This window comes from Rana temporaria, chromosome 3 (assembly GCF_905171775.1).
Source record: "Rana temporaria chromosome 3, aRanTem1.1, whole genome shotgun sequence".
Lineage (NCBI taxonomy): Eukaryota > Metazoa > Chordata > Amphibia > Anura > Ranidae > Rana > Rana temporaria.
The window spans coordinates 448,214,129-448,226,520 of NC_053491.1; the positions used below are offsets into that span (position 1 = coordinate 448,214,129).

Here is a 12,392-nt window from a genome sequence, read left to right on the forward strand (position 1 = left end):
GTAACTATAAACTGGTAACCTGGAAAAAAAAGAAAAAGGTCACCTATGGGGATATTCACGGAATTCATTTTGGCCCCATTGCAGGAGTGTTTCCAATAGTAAAGCGTGACATGTAAGGTATCTATTTACTCAGTGTAACATCATCTTTCACATTATCCCCAAAAATTGGGCTCACTTTTGTGTTTTGTTAATTTTTAACCACTTGAGCCCGGACCATATTTCTGGTCAATGACCGGGCAAGTTTTTGTGATTCGGCGCGGCGTCGCTTTAACTGACAATTGCGCAGTCGTGCGACGTGGCTCCCAAACAAAATTGGCAACCTTTTTTTTCACACAAATAGATTATTAAATGTGCGTGTTTACTTCTGTCTTTAACACCTCCCCTTCAGGCTGGAAAGCATCAGATCAGGGGAAACCAAAAAAAAAAAGCTCTCATTCCATTGCAGCTTGGTTCCTACATGTGTGATGAACTGAGCATGCTCAAACACTTAGAAAAAAAATATCCTTTCTTTTTAAAAGGTGAAAAACACTCATTGGATGCTCATAGAGCGTGGTTTGGGTTAATTGCAGGTGTGCCCAATTACAAGCTCACCCAAACTAGAGACTGCAATTTGGTCATGTGATTTCAATTGCTTCATTACTAGCACTGTTATAAAAAGCTTGGATCGATCAGTCCTCAGCTGCCCTCAGAAGGGGCAGGATGCTGTTGCTAAACACAAATGTGGTTTGTTGCATGGGTTTTGTTTTATTTTGCCAATGGTTTTGGTTTATTTTTAAATGATGTTCACTTTGATGTATTTGTCTATGTGGCCTTATTTTCTGAAAAATGTGTAAAGCTATGGTTAATTAGAATTTTGAAATGTATTTTTGTTTGTTTGTCTTTTTTTGCTTTCCTTGTTTTGTTGACCAATAAAAATTACTTTAAAATTGTTAAGTTTGTCTTTTGTTACTTTTTCATGCTACATATGTTGACAGCTGCAGCTGAACTAGGTTAGGGCCTAACAAATTATGTGTGATTTTTGTCTAAGCTTCTTTCCTGGTGTGTAATCATGAAATGTTTGCCATGTTTATTCTCCCTGACTTTAAAGACAAAAACTGGTAAGTATTTTTTTTATTCTGCAGTGGTCCTCAGCCCTCAAGTACCCCCGACAGGACATGTTTTTGGGATTTCTCTTATCAAGAATTGCTGTCCAGACTATTTTAAAGCACATGTGCAAGATGAAGGAAAACCTGCAAACATGGCCTGTGGGGGGGGGGGGTTTGCTATTGGTGGACAGGCTTGACGTGCTGATTTACAGCACTGTGCTTAAATCTAGCGCAAGGCAATCCTATTCAAATTGTGGGTGTTTGAGGGAAGCCAAGTGAGTGTTAGAACCCCTGCTTTGTGTTTTTTTATTTTTGTGTTGAGCTTTGTGTCCCTTTTCTTAAAATTGGCTTCACTTCCTGTCACACAGCTGAACAGGAAGTGAGGTTAAAACCCTACCAGTGTCATTTCTTGGGGACACCGGTCAATCTAACTAGTGTCCCCATTAAGCAAATTGCACTCCAGCACTGCTGTGTACACCCCAAATCATGGGTCTTCAAACTACGGCCCTCCAGTTGTTCAGGAACTACAATTCCCATCATGCCTAGTCATGTCTGTGAATGTCAGTGCATTACAAGGCCTCATGGGATGTGTAGTTCTACAACAGCTGGAGGGCCGTAGTTTGAGGATCCCTGCCCCAAATGATTATTTAGTTTGGGGTTTAGTAAAGGCAAAGCCACTCTGCAGTACAAGCATAGTTGCTGAAAATCAGAGAGGAAGCACTGATGGTTTTAACATCCAATCCTGTAGAAGCAAAGTTGTTTTGTTTTCTTCCTTGCTTTGCACTTGTAGGAGTGGATTTGCCTTTAGTAAATGGACCCCAAAGTCCAAGATCCCTAATAATTTGGGGTGTACACAGCAAAATGCTAGAGTGCAATTTACATAATGGGAAACTATTTAGATTGATCTCTGTGTCCCCAAGAAAATATATTAGTAAGGTTTTACCCTCACTTCCTGTTTGGCTATGTGACAGGAAGTGAATGAATTAGAAAGGGTGAAGACACCTCACAAATGTTGTCACTATCAAGGGTGCAGACATCCCCAAAAAAATGAGCAGATAATACTTATTTGCAAATTAATAATTTTTTAGTTAACATTGGGTGGGGTGCTCTAACACACACATTCCTACATATTAGCAACGCTCTATCCTGGCCTATTGGCATGGTTATATTTTCTTAGGGCTCTCAATAAAACTCTATGAAATTTGTGCTTAAACTAGAACCAGGGGCGGACTGACAACTCATGGGGCCCCTGGGCAATAGAAGATTATGGGGCCCCTCTGGCTTACAGATGTCCACCACGCCAGGAGGTAGTGCAGAGGCGGGCAGCTAAAATCTTGGGATATTCACATTAAAAGCATGTCATTTTCGGACATATCAGGGACAGATCTAAAAAAAACACAGATTTTTACATACTGTCCCTGGTTTTACTGAGCCTGGCAACCCGGATGGGGCCCCCTAGTGGCATGGGGCCCTCGGGCAGTGCCCGAGTGACTCAATGGTCAGTCCGCCCCTGACAAGAACTATAATCAACAAGTTTTATTTTCTTTCATTTTGGATAGAGTGAGGGAGGGTTATAGGCCCTGTCAGTTTATTTTGTATTATCTGTGTCCAATTGGGGAGATTTGCCTTCACTTCCTGCCCCATAGCCAAACAGGAAGTGAGAGAAAAACTATGCAAATTAACCACTTCCCGCCCAGCCTATGGCCGATTTACGTCCGGGAAGTGGTTACACAATCCTGACAGGACGTCCTGCAGGATTTCATGCCGCACGCGCCTGTGGGGGCACGCAGCGCGGCGATCGGTGATGCGGGGTGTCAGTCTGACACCCTGCATCTCCGATCTCGGTAAAGAGTCTCTCACGGAGACGGAGACTCTTTACCACGTGATCAGCCGTGTCCAATCACGGCTGATCACGATGTAAACAGGAAGAGCCATCGATGGCTCTTCCTCACTCGCGTCTTACAGACGCGAGTATAGGAGAGCCGATCGGCGGCTCTCCTGACAGGGGGCGTTCGCGCTGATTGTTTATCAGCGCAGCCCCCCCTCGGATGACCACACTGGACTACCAGGGATGCCCACCCTGGACCACCAGGGTGTGCAAAAACAAAAAAAATATAGAACAAAAAAACAAAAAGCATTAAAAAATAAGAAAAAAGATGCCAATCAGTGCCCACAAATGGGCACTGACTGGGAAAATCAGTGCCACCCCACAGTGCCCATCCATGCACAGTGCCCACCTGTGCCACCCATAAGTATCCATCAGTGCCACCCATAAGTGCCGCCCATAAGTATCCATCAGTGCCACCCATAAGTGCCGCCCATCTGTGCCGCCCATGAGTGCCCATCAGTGCCGCCTATGAGTGCCCATCAGTGCCGCATAGCAGCGCCGCCAATCAATGCCACCTCATCTGTGCCGTCAGTACTACCTCATCGATGTCCATCAGTGCCATCTCATCGGGGCCCATCAGTGCCGCCATATCAGTGCCCGTAATTGAAAGAGAAAAACTTATTTACAAAAAAATTAACCTAAAAAAAGAAAAAGGTTTTTTTGTTTCAAAATTTGCAGTCTTTTTTTAGTTGTTGCGCAAAAAAAAAAAACGCAGAGGTGATCAAATAACAACAAAAGAAAGCTCTATTTGTGGGGAAAAAAGGACGCCAATTTTGTTTGGGTACAGTGTTGTATGACCGCGCAATTGCCATTCAAAGTGCGACAGTGTTGAAAGCTGAAAATTGGCTTGGGCGGGAAGGTGCGTAAGTGCCTGGTATGGAAGTGGTTAAGGGAATCCAGTGCCCCCCCAGAACTAGTGTGTGGGTCCCCTGAAAATTACTGGGCGGGGTTATACAAAAACAGGGTGTGACCTTGACAGGAAGGGGTGGGTCATTTTTCTATTAGGAGGTGCAGATATGTAGTCAGGCCTTGGGCAGAACCAAACCTTAATATACTACTGCATATTAGGGCTTATTTAGACCGGAACCGATTTACAGCGTGTTTTTATATTGTGGGAGGAAACCCACGCAGGCACAGGGAGAACATGCAAACTCCATGCAGATGCTGTCACGGGCGGGATTCGAACCAACGACTCTTTTGCTGCTAGGTCAAAGTGCTATACACTACACCACTGTGGTGAACGAACATGATTGCAGCTGAAAGCATGAGATCTTTTTTTTTTTTTTGCAATACCATGCTTTCCAGCCTTATTGACCCCGCCTCTCTCCATAAAGAGGACCTGTCACACACTAGTCCTATTACAAGGGATGTTTACATTCCTTGTAATAGGAAGAAAACTGATCATTTTTTTTTTATTTTTTTATTTCAGTGTAAAACATTATAAAACTAAATAAAAATAAATAAGAAAACCCCAAAAAAAATTTTTAAAGCGCCCCGTCGCGACGAGCTCGCGCACAGAAGCAAACGCATACGCGAGTAGCGCCCGCATATGAAAACAGTATTCAAACCACACAAGTGAGGTATCGCCGCGATCGTTAGAGTGAGAGCAATAATTCTAGCCCTAGACCTACTCTGCAACTCAAAAAATGCAACCTGTAGAATTTTTTAAACGTCGCCTATCGAGTTTTTTAAAGGGTAAAAGTTTGACGCCATGCCACGAGCGGGCGCAATTTTTAAGCGTGACATGTTGGGTATCATTTTACTCGGCGTAACATTATCTTTCACAATATAGAAAAAAATTGGGCAAAATGTATTGTTGTCTTATTTTTTAATTCAAAAAAGTGATTTTTATCCAAAAAAAGTGCGCTTGTAAGACCGCTGCGCAAATACGGTGTGACAAAAAGTATTGCAATGACTGCCATTTTATTCCCTAGGATGTCTGCTAAAAAAAAATATATAATGTTTGGGGGTTCTGATTAATTTTCTAGCCAAAAAATTGTGATTTTCACATGAAGGAGAGAAGTGCCAGAATTAACCCGGTGGGCAAGTGGTTAAAGTACTCATGGCTATAAAGAATAGAGTCATTGCTCATTAAAAAAAAAAAAAAAAAAAGGGGGTCCCTCCAAATTTAATTACCAGGCCCTTCAGGTCTGGAATGGATATTAAGGGGAACCCCGCCGTAAAAACCCCAAAAAAAAAAGACGTGCGGTTCCCGGCAAATATCCATTCCAGACCCTTCAGGTCTGGTGTGGATTTTAAGGGGAACTCCACCCCAAATTGAAAAAAAAAATGGCGTGGAGTCCCCCTAAAAATCCACACCAGACCCTTATCCGAGCACGTTGACCTGGCCGGCCGCAGAAAAGAGGGGGGGACAGAGTGCGGCCCCCCCCCTCTCCTGAACCGCACCAGGCCACATGCCCTCAACATGGGGAGGATGTCCCCATGTTGATGGGGACAAGGGTCTCATCCCCACAACCCTTGCCCGGTGGTTGTGGGGGTATGCGGGCGGGAGGTTTATCAGAATCTGGAAGACCCCTTTAACAAAGGGGACCCCCAGATCCTGACCCCCCCCCTGTGTGAAATGGTAATGGGGTACATTGTACCTCTACCATTTCACCCCAAAAAAAATGTCAAAGTGATAAAAATGACAGTAGCCGGTTTTTGACAAATCTTTTAATAAAATCTTCTTTTCTTCTTTCCTTCGGGGTTCTTCCGCTGCTTCTTTCTTCTCGTCCACATCTTGCCCGACGTCTTCTTCTATCTTCTCCGTCCGTCCTTCCGCCTTCTGGTCCCGCATCTTGCCCGTTGTCTTCTCCGTCCGCCTCCTCGTCCGCATCTTGGGTCTTCTGCGGTCTTCTTCTCGGTCCGCCGCCTTCTCGTCCCCTGCGTTTGAATTGTAATTGGCCGCCGTTTTCCCGCTCCTGGGACCCGCCCCCCTCTGACGCCACAAGTAAACTCCTTAGAAGGTCATGTGCGTCAGAGGGGGGCGGGGTCGCAGAGCGTCACACAGCGGGGGAATTCAATTTCAATCGCGCCGCCCGGAGAAGAAGTTCCCGCCGTGTCACACTCATGTGACCCCGCCCCCCTCTGACGCACATGACCTTCTAAGGAGTTTACTTGTGGCGTCAGAGGGGGGCGGGGTCACATGAGTGTGACACGGCGTGAACTTCTTCTCCGGGCGGCGCGATTGAAATTGAATTCCCCCGCTGTGTGACGCTCTGCGACCCCGCCCCCCTCTGACGCACATGACCTTCTAAGGAGTTTACTTGTGGCGTCAGAGGGGGGCGGGTCCCAGGAGCGGGAAAACGGCGGCCAATTACAATTCAAACGCAGGGGACGAGAAGGCGGCGGACCGAGAAGAAGACCGCAGAAGACCCAAGATGCGGACGAGGAGGCGGACGGAGAAGACAACGGGCAAGATGCGGGACCAGAAGGCGGAAGGACGGACGGAGAAGATAGAAGAAGACGTCGGGCAAGATGTGGACGAGAAGAAAGAAGCAGCGGAAGAACCCCGAAGGAAAGAAGAAAAGAAGATTTTATTAAAAGATTTGTCAAAAACCGGCTACTGTCATTTTTATCACTTTGACATTTTTTTAGGGGTGAAATGGTAGAGGTACAATGTACCCCATTACCATTTCACACAGGGGGGGGGTCAGGATCTGGGGGTCCCCTTTGTTAAAGGGGTCTTCCAGATTCTGATAAACCTCCCGCCCGCATACCCCCACAACCACCGGGCAAGGGTTGTGGGGATGAGACCCTTGTCCCCATCAACATGGGGACATCCTCCCCATGTTGAGGGCATGTGGCCTGGTGCGGTTCAGGAGAGGGGGGGGGCCGCACTCTGTCCCCCCCTCTTTTCTGCGGCCGGCCAGGTCAACGTGCTCGGATAAGGGTCTGGTGTGGATTTTTAGGGGGACTCCACGCCATTTTTTTTTTCAATTTGGGGTGGAGTTCCCCTTAAAATCCACACCAGACCTGAAGGGTCTGGAATGGATATTTGCCGGGAACCGCACGTCTTTTTTTTTTTTGGTTTTTACGGCGGGGTTCCCCTTAATATCCATTCCAGACCTGAAGGGCCTGGTAATTTAATTTGGGGGAACCCCTACACATTTTTTTGTTTGTTTTATGAATGAATCCCTTTAGAATTGTCAGAGCCGACAATTCATTATAGCCGCGTGTGAAATTTTAAATGACTTTTTTCCTTCAGAATGTCACTTTGTGCAGGGGGAGTTCTAAGTGCGGGAAAAATGCGCTATTTCACATGCTGACATTACACCCCCCCTAGGTACGAAATTTAAAGGAATATTTCACTTTTATTGTTTCACTTTAAGAATTATTAATTTCACTGCTCCCGAAAAAACGGCCGTTTTAAAAATAAAAAAAGCATTGATACATGTTCCCTGGGGCAGGACTGAGGTCCCCAAACACTTTTTAGGACTAAACTTGCAGATTAGCCTTTAAAATGAACACTTTTGATTTCTCCCATAGACTTCTATAGGGAGTTCGGCGCGGCTTTACATATTAGTTTCAATGCGCCGGCTGCTACGCTGGTTCATGCGCCTGATTAAGCCTCCACCCGGAGTACTAATTAATGCATGAACCAGCGCAGCGCACATAGCTTAGTAAATCAGGCCCATAGTCTCCCTCATTTTTGGGGGTAACATTGGACCATATAGTTTTATTTATGCTTTTTTACAGACATTGGTGCATTCGCCCCTAATGATTTGGTAAGAAAACCACAAAACGCATCTGGCCAATTCTGATGCACCATTTTCTTTTTATATTGTTTTATGTTATCCACTCCTAAGTTACCCAATCATGTTGCTTTTCAAGCGCTCCTTTATGATGGACAACTGTCTTATACCTCAATATATGTAATTTCTAAGTTGCTGATTGTTTTTATGAATTCAGTATCTGGTTAACCACTTGCCGTCCGCCGCCTGTAGATTTACATTGGCAGAATGGCACGGCTGCGCAAAGGGACTTACCTGTATGTCCCTTTAAATTTGCTGCCGTGCGGGCATGCGTGCGCCCCTTCCGCGAGCTCCGTGCCCGTGGGACCCACAGACTCGATGTCCATGGTGTCCATGACTAGACTGATGTTTAACATGGGAGTCTATGGAAGGGGTGCCCAGCTTTGAAAAATCGGTGCTTCCCAGACGTAGGCCCCCAAGACAGCAAACTTTGCACACTTGTAGAGAAGAAATGGGGGGCTACATGTGTGCTAAGTTCCGGGTCCAGGGGACCTATGACCGTCCAGTACTGGGTCCCCAAAATCACCGGAGAAATTACTGTTTAACATGGGAGTCTATGGAAGGGGTGCCCGGCTTTGAAAAATCGGTGTTCCCTGGTCGCAGGTACCCCGGACAACAACCTTTGCACACTATTAGTGAAAGAGTGGGGCTACATGTGTGCCAAGTTTGGGGTCCAGGGGACCTACGGCCGGCCGGTACCGGGTCCCCAAAATCCAGGAGATCAGGCGCAAAAAGGTGAATCGACTCGATATATATATATATATGTATGTGTGTATATATATATATATATATATATATATATATATATATATATATATATATATATATATATATATATATATATATATATATATATATATATATATATTACTATTTTTTTTTATTTATCCATGTTTAAATATAAAAACACTCTAAAAACATTTTCCATAAACAGACTTCTAATTGGAATATTAACAACATCATTTGAATGTAGATTCTGATGGTGTAGTGATCTCAACATGTTTCACCTGTTAAAGCTTCTTCAGGAGATATACAATATCCACTCCAAATCCTAAATACAAACACACATTGGAAACACAAGTCAATGCATGTCAATCACACACGTCAATGCACATTGACACAGGACAACACATTCACCTAATATGATAAAAAAATACACCTCTAGGCATACACATAGAGCTAAATGGGCTCTTAGCTGGTGCTTCAGGTTGATCATTCTGCAGTTACTTTACCCCAGAGCTATTCTCCTCACAGTGACTGTTTTCTCTACCACAGAAGGAGCCATGAGAGCCAGTGATGGAGAGCTGAGTCCCGGGGGATCCTCTACGCCGCAGACTTCTGTGCCCACGCAGGTAGTGCAGCAAGTGCAAGCTGCACAGCAGGTATGGCGCTATGCTTATGATGAAGTCACAATCAGCAGGTAGATTGGACACACAGGCCATCCCTCTGCAGAGAATACAGCCTCTGCAACAGTGCCTGGAAAAGAACAGTTACCTGTCCTGCCACAGTTTTTCTTTTCTTTTTTTTAGGTTTTTGTCCCTTTTGTCAACAATAAAAGAATAAACAGGAGGTACCAACTTCCCGATTTACTGTTTGTTACTCTTTCATTTCCCACACCTATTATCACCGCTCAAGTCTAGCACCAGCAAAGGGCATGTATTAAAAATGAGATAACTAGGTAGGGACAGAAATTGGGGAAAGGCTAGCTAAGTAGGGACATTAATTTGGAAGGGCTAGCTATATAGGGACAACCATTGGGTAATGACTAGCTCAGTAGGTACAGCCATTGGGGAAGGGCTAGCCGTATAGGGACAGCCATTGGGGAAGGGCTAGCTAAGTAGGTACAGGCATTGGGGAAGTACTAGCTAAGTAGGTACAGGCATTGGGGAAGGGCTAGCTAAGTAGGGAAGGGATTGGGGAAGGGCTAGTTAGGTAGATATTGGGTAAGGGCTAGCTCAGTAGGTACAAGCATTAGAGAAGGGCTAGCTATATAGGGGCAACCAATGGGGAAGGGCTAGCTATCTAGTGACAACCATTGGGGAAGGACTAGTTAGGTAGGTATTGGGTAGCTCAGTAGGTACAAGCATTAGAGAATGGCTAGCTAAGTAGGGACAGGCATCGGGGAAGGGCTAGCTATATAGGGACAACCAATGGGGAAGGGCTAGCTATCTAGGGACAACCATTGGGAAACGACTAGCTGTATAGGGACAACCAATGGGGAAGGGCTAGCTATCTAGGGACAACCATTGGGGAACGACTAGCTATATAGGGACAACCATTGGGGAACGACTAGCTATATAGGGACAACCATTGGGGAACGACTAGCTATATAGGGACAACCATTGGGGAACGACTAGCTGTATAGGGACAACCATTGGGGAATGACTAGCTATTTAGGGACAGCCATTGGGGAAGGGCTAGCTATTTAGGGGCAACCATTGGGGAAGGGCATGCTATATAGAGACAACCATTGTGGAAGGGCTAGAGCTATATAGAGACAGGCATTGGGGAATGGCTAGCTCACCAGGGACAGCCACTGTGGATGGGTTAGCTCAGTAAGGACAGCCATTGGAGAAGGGCTAGCTTAGTATGGACAGCTGGTGGGGGAGGGCTAGCCCAGCAAGGGCAGCCAGTGGGGAAAGGCTAGCCAAGTAGGGATAGCCATTTGGGTGCGGCAACCTACGCCACGTCCGGCGCCTCCTCCGCCCGCCCCCCTGTCTTCTGGGAGACACACAGGTCCCAGAAAGCCAGCAGGAACCAGTGGGATCGTGCAGCGACTTAACTTCCTGATTTCCTTACCGTTGATGGCGGCGCCTCCACCCAAGGGACAGATCGGCTTCGGGTGCTGACATCGCGGGCGCCCTCGAAAGGTAGATGTCCATATATTAAAAGTCAGCAGCTGCAGTATTTGTAGCTGCTGACTTTAAAAAAAAAAATCGGGGGGAACTACGCTTTATATTTATATTTATATATATATATATATATATATATATATATATACCGTATTTATCGTCGTATAGCACGCACCCCAACTTTAAGAGGGAAGTTTCAGGAAAAAAACTTTCCACAGCACCCTGCGTATAACACGCAGGCACAGTTTACCCTCTATTTTTAGGGTAAAAAAGTGAGTGTTATACGCCAATAAATACAGTATATATATATATATATATAGTCTCTTTTTTTATTTATTTTTTTATTGAAAACACATTTTTGGCGTTAGACACTTTAAAGTTTTTAATTGGTAACAGAATAGAAGCAGCTTCCTTTTCTTCTTCACTATCCAAAAATAAACATCCATTTTTATTCAGTCACTACATTCTGCGATATAAAACATGGTTAGCTACCAGATAAGACTGGCGAGAAATCATAGAGACAGCTTCCTTTTCTTCTGCACCATCTAAAAATAAACAGAGTAGAAGATCATGGCAGATAACCTGAATGGAGCCTTTATGTTGTAGCCTCAGTTCCTGAAAGCCACTTCCTGTCGCAGGATAACGGCTCTGCTCCTTGGCATTTTTATATTGTACTGATTGAGAAGAGAAAAAAACAAACAATACAGTTGGTGAGGCTCGATCCTGAAATCAGGGAGTCATGCCCCCTTGTAACAAAGTGATACTAGCTTCAAAAAGACACACAGAAGAGGGTACTGAAAATAAGACTGCTTCTTGTGGTAGATGGTTGCAGCAGGATTTCAATTTTTTTTTTTAAATGTTTTTAATTTTAAGGTGAACTACAAAAAATATATAATAAAAAAATAGGGTCCAATATTGAGTTGGCCCCGCCCTTTGCAGCTATAACAGCTGCAACTCTTCTAGGAAGGCTGTCCACAAGGTTTAGGAGTGTGTCTATGTGAAAGTTTGACCATTCTCCCAGAGGAGCATTTTGAAAAACTTTACAGGTTACCAGTTTAGAGTTACAGAGGAGGTCTAGGGCTAGAATTGTTGCACACACTCTAACGCATGCGGCGATACCTCACATGTGTGGTTTGAACGGCCTTTACATATGTGGGCGGGACTTGCGTGTGCGTTCGCTTCTAAATGCGAGCTACCAGGGACGTTTTAATTTTTTTTTTTTTACTTTATTTATTTATTTTTTACATTTTTTTTTTTTTTTTTTTTACTTTTTTTTTATTTATTTTAGCACTTTTATTCCTATTACAAGGAACGTAAACATCCCTTGTAATAGGAAAGGTGTGTGACAGGTCCTCTTTAAGAAGGAAAGCATGATATCGTGAAAAAATCTTTATTAAAGCGGAGGTTCACCCTAAATCAGGGCTCGACAAAATCCGGGCGCCAGGTCGCAATTGCGACAAGAAAATGTGACCTGGCGCCCACGCCCGCCGGTAATTGAGGCCGCGGCTTTGCGGCCTTGTGAAGTCCCAAGTTTCCTTCTGTGACCTGGCGCCATCTGGTGGTGGCCGTTGGCATTACAAGTAAAACCGCAATTCTAATGTGTAATCTTTCACTGTTTTCACTGCCATCTCCTTCCCTCTAATTAGAACCCCCAAACATTATATATATTTTTTATTCTAACAGCCTAGAGAATAAAATGGCGATCGTTGCAATACTTTCTGTCACGCCGTATTTGCGCAGCGGTCTTGCAAGCGCACTTTTTGGGAAAAATACACTTTTTTTATTAAAAAATAAGACAACAGTAAAGTTATCA

At 44.7% G+C, this 12,392-nt stretch overlaps 1 protein-coding gene across 1 annotated transcript in view; it reads left to right on the top strand.

Moving 5' to 3' along the window:
• Positions 1-12,392, top strand: part of RFX1 (regulatory factor X1) — a 74,458-nt gene that overhangs the window by 12,626 nt on the left and 49,440 nt on the right. The window contains exon 3 of the mRNA XM_040346595.1: positions 9,003-9,109. Within this exon, the coding sequence (XP_040202529.1) occupies positions 9,003-9,109 (107 nt within the window). The remainder of the gene's footprint in view (positions 1-9,002; positions 9,110-12,392) is intronic.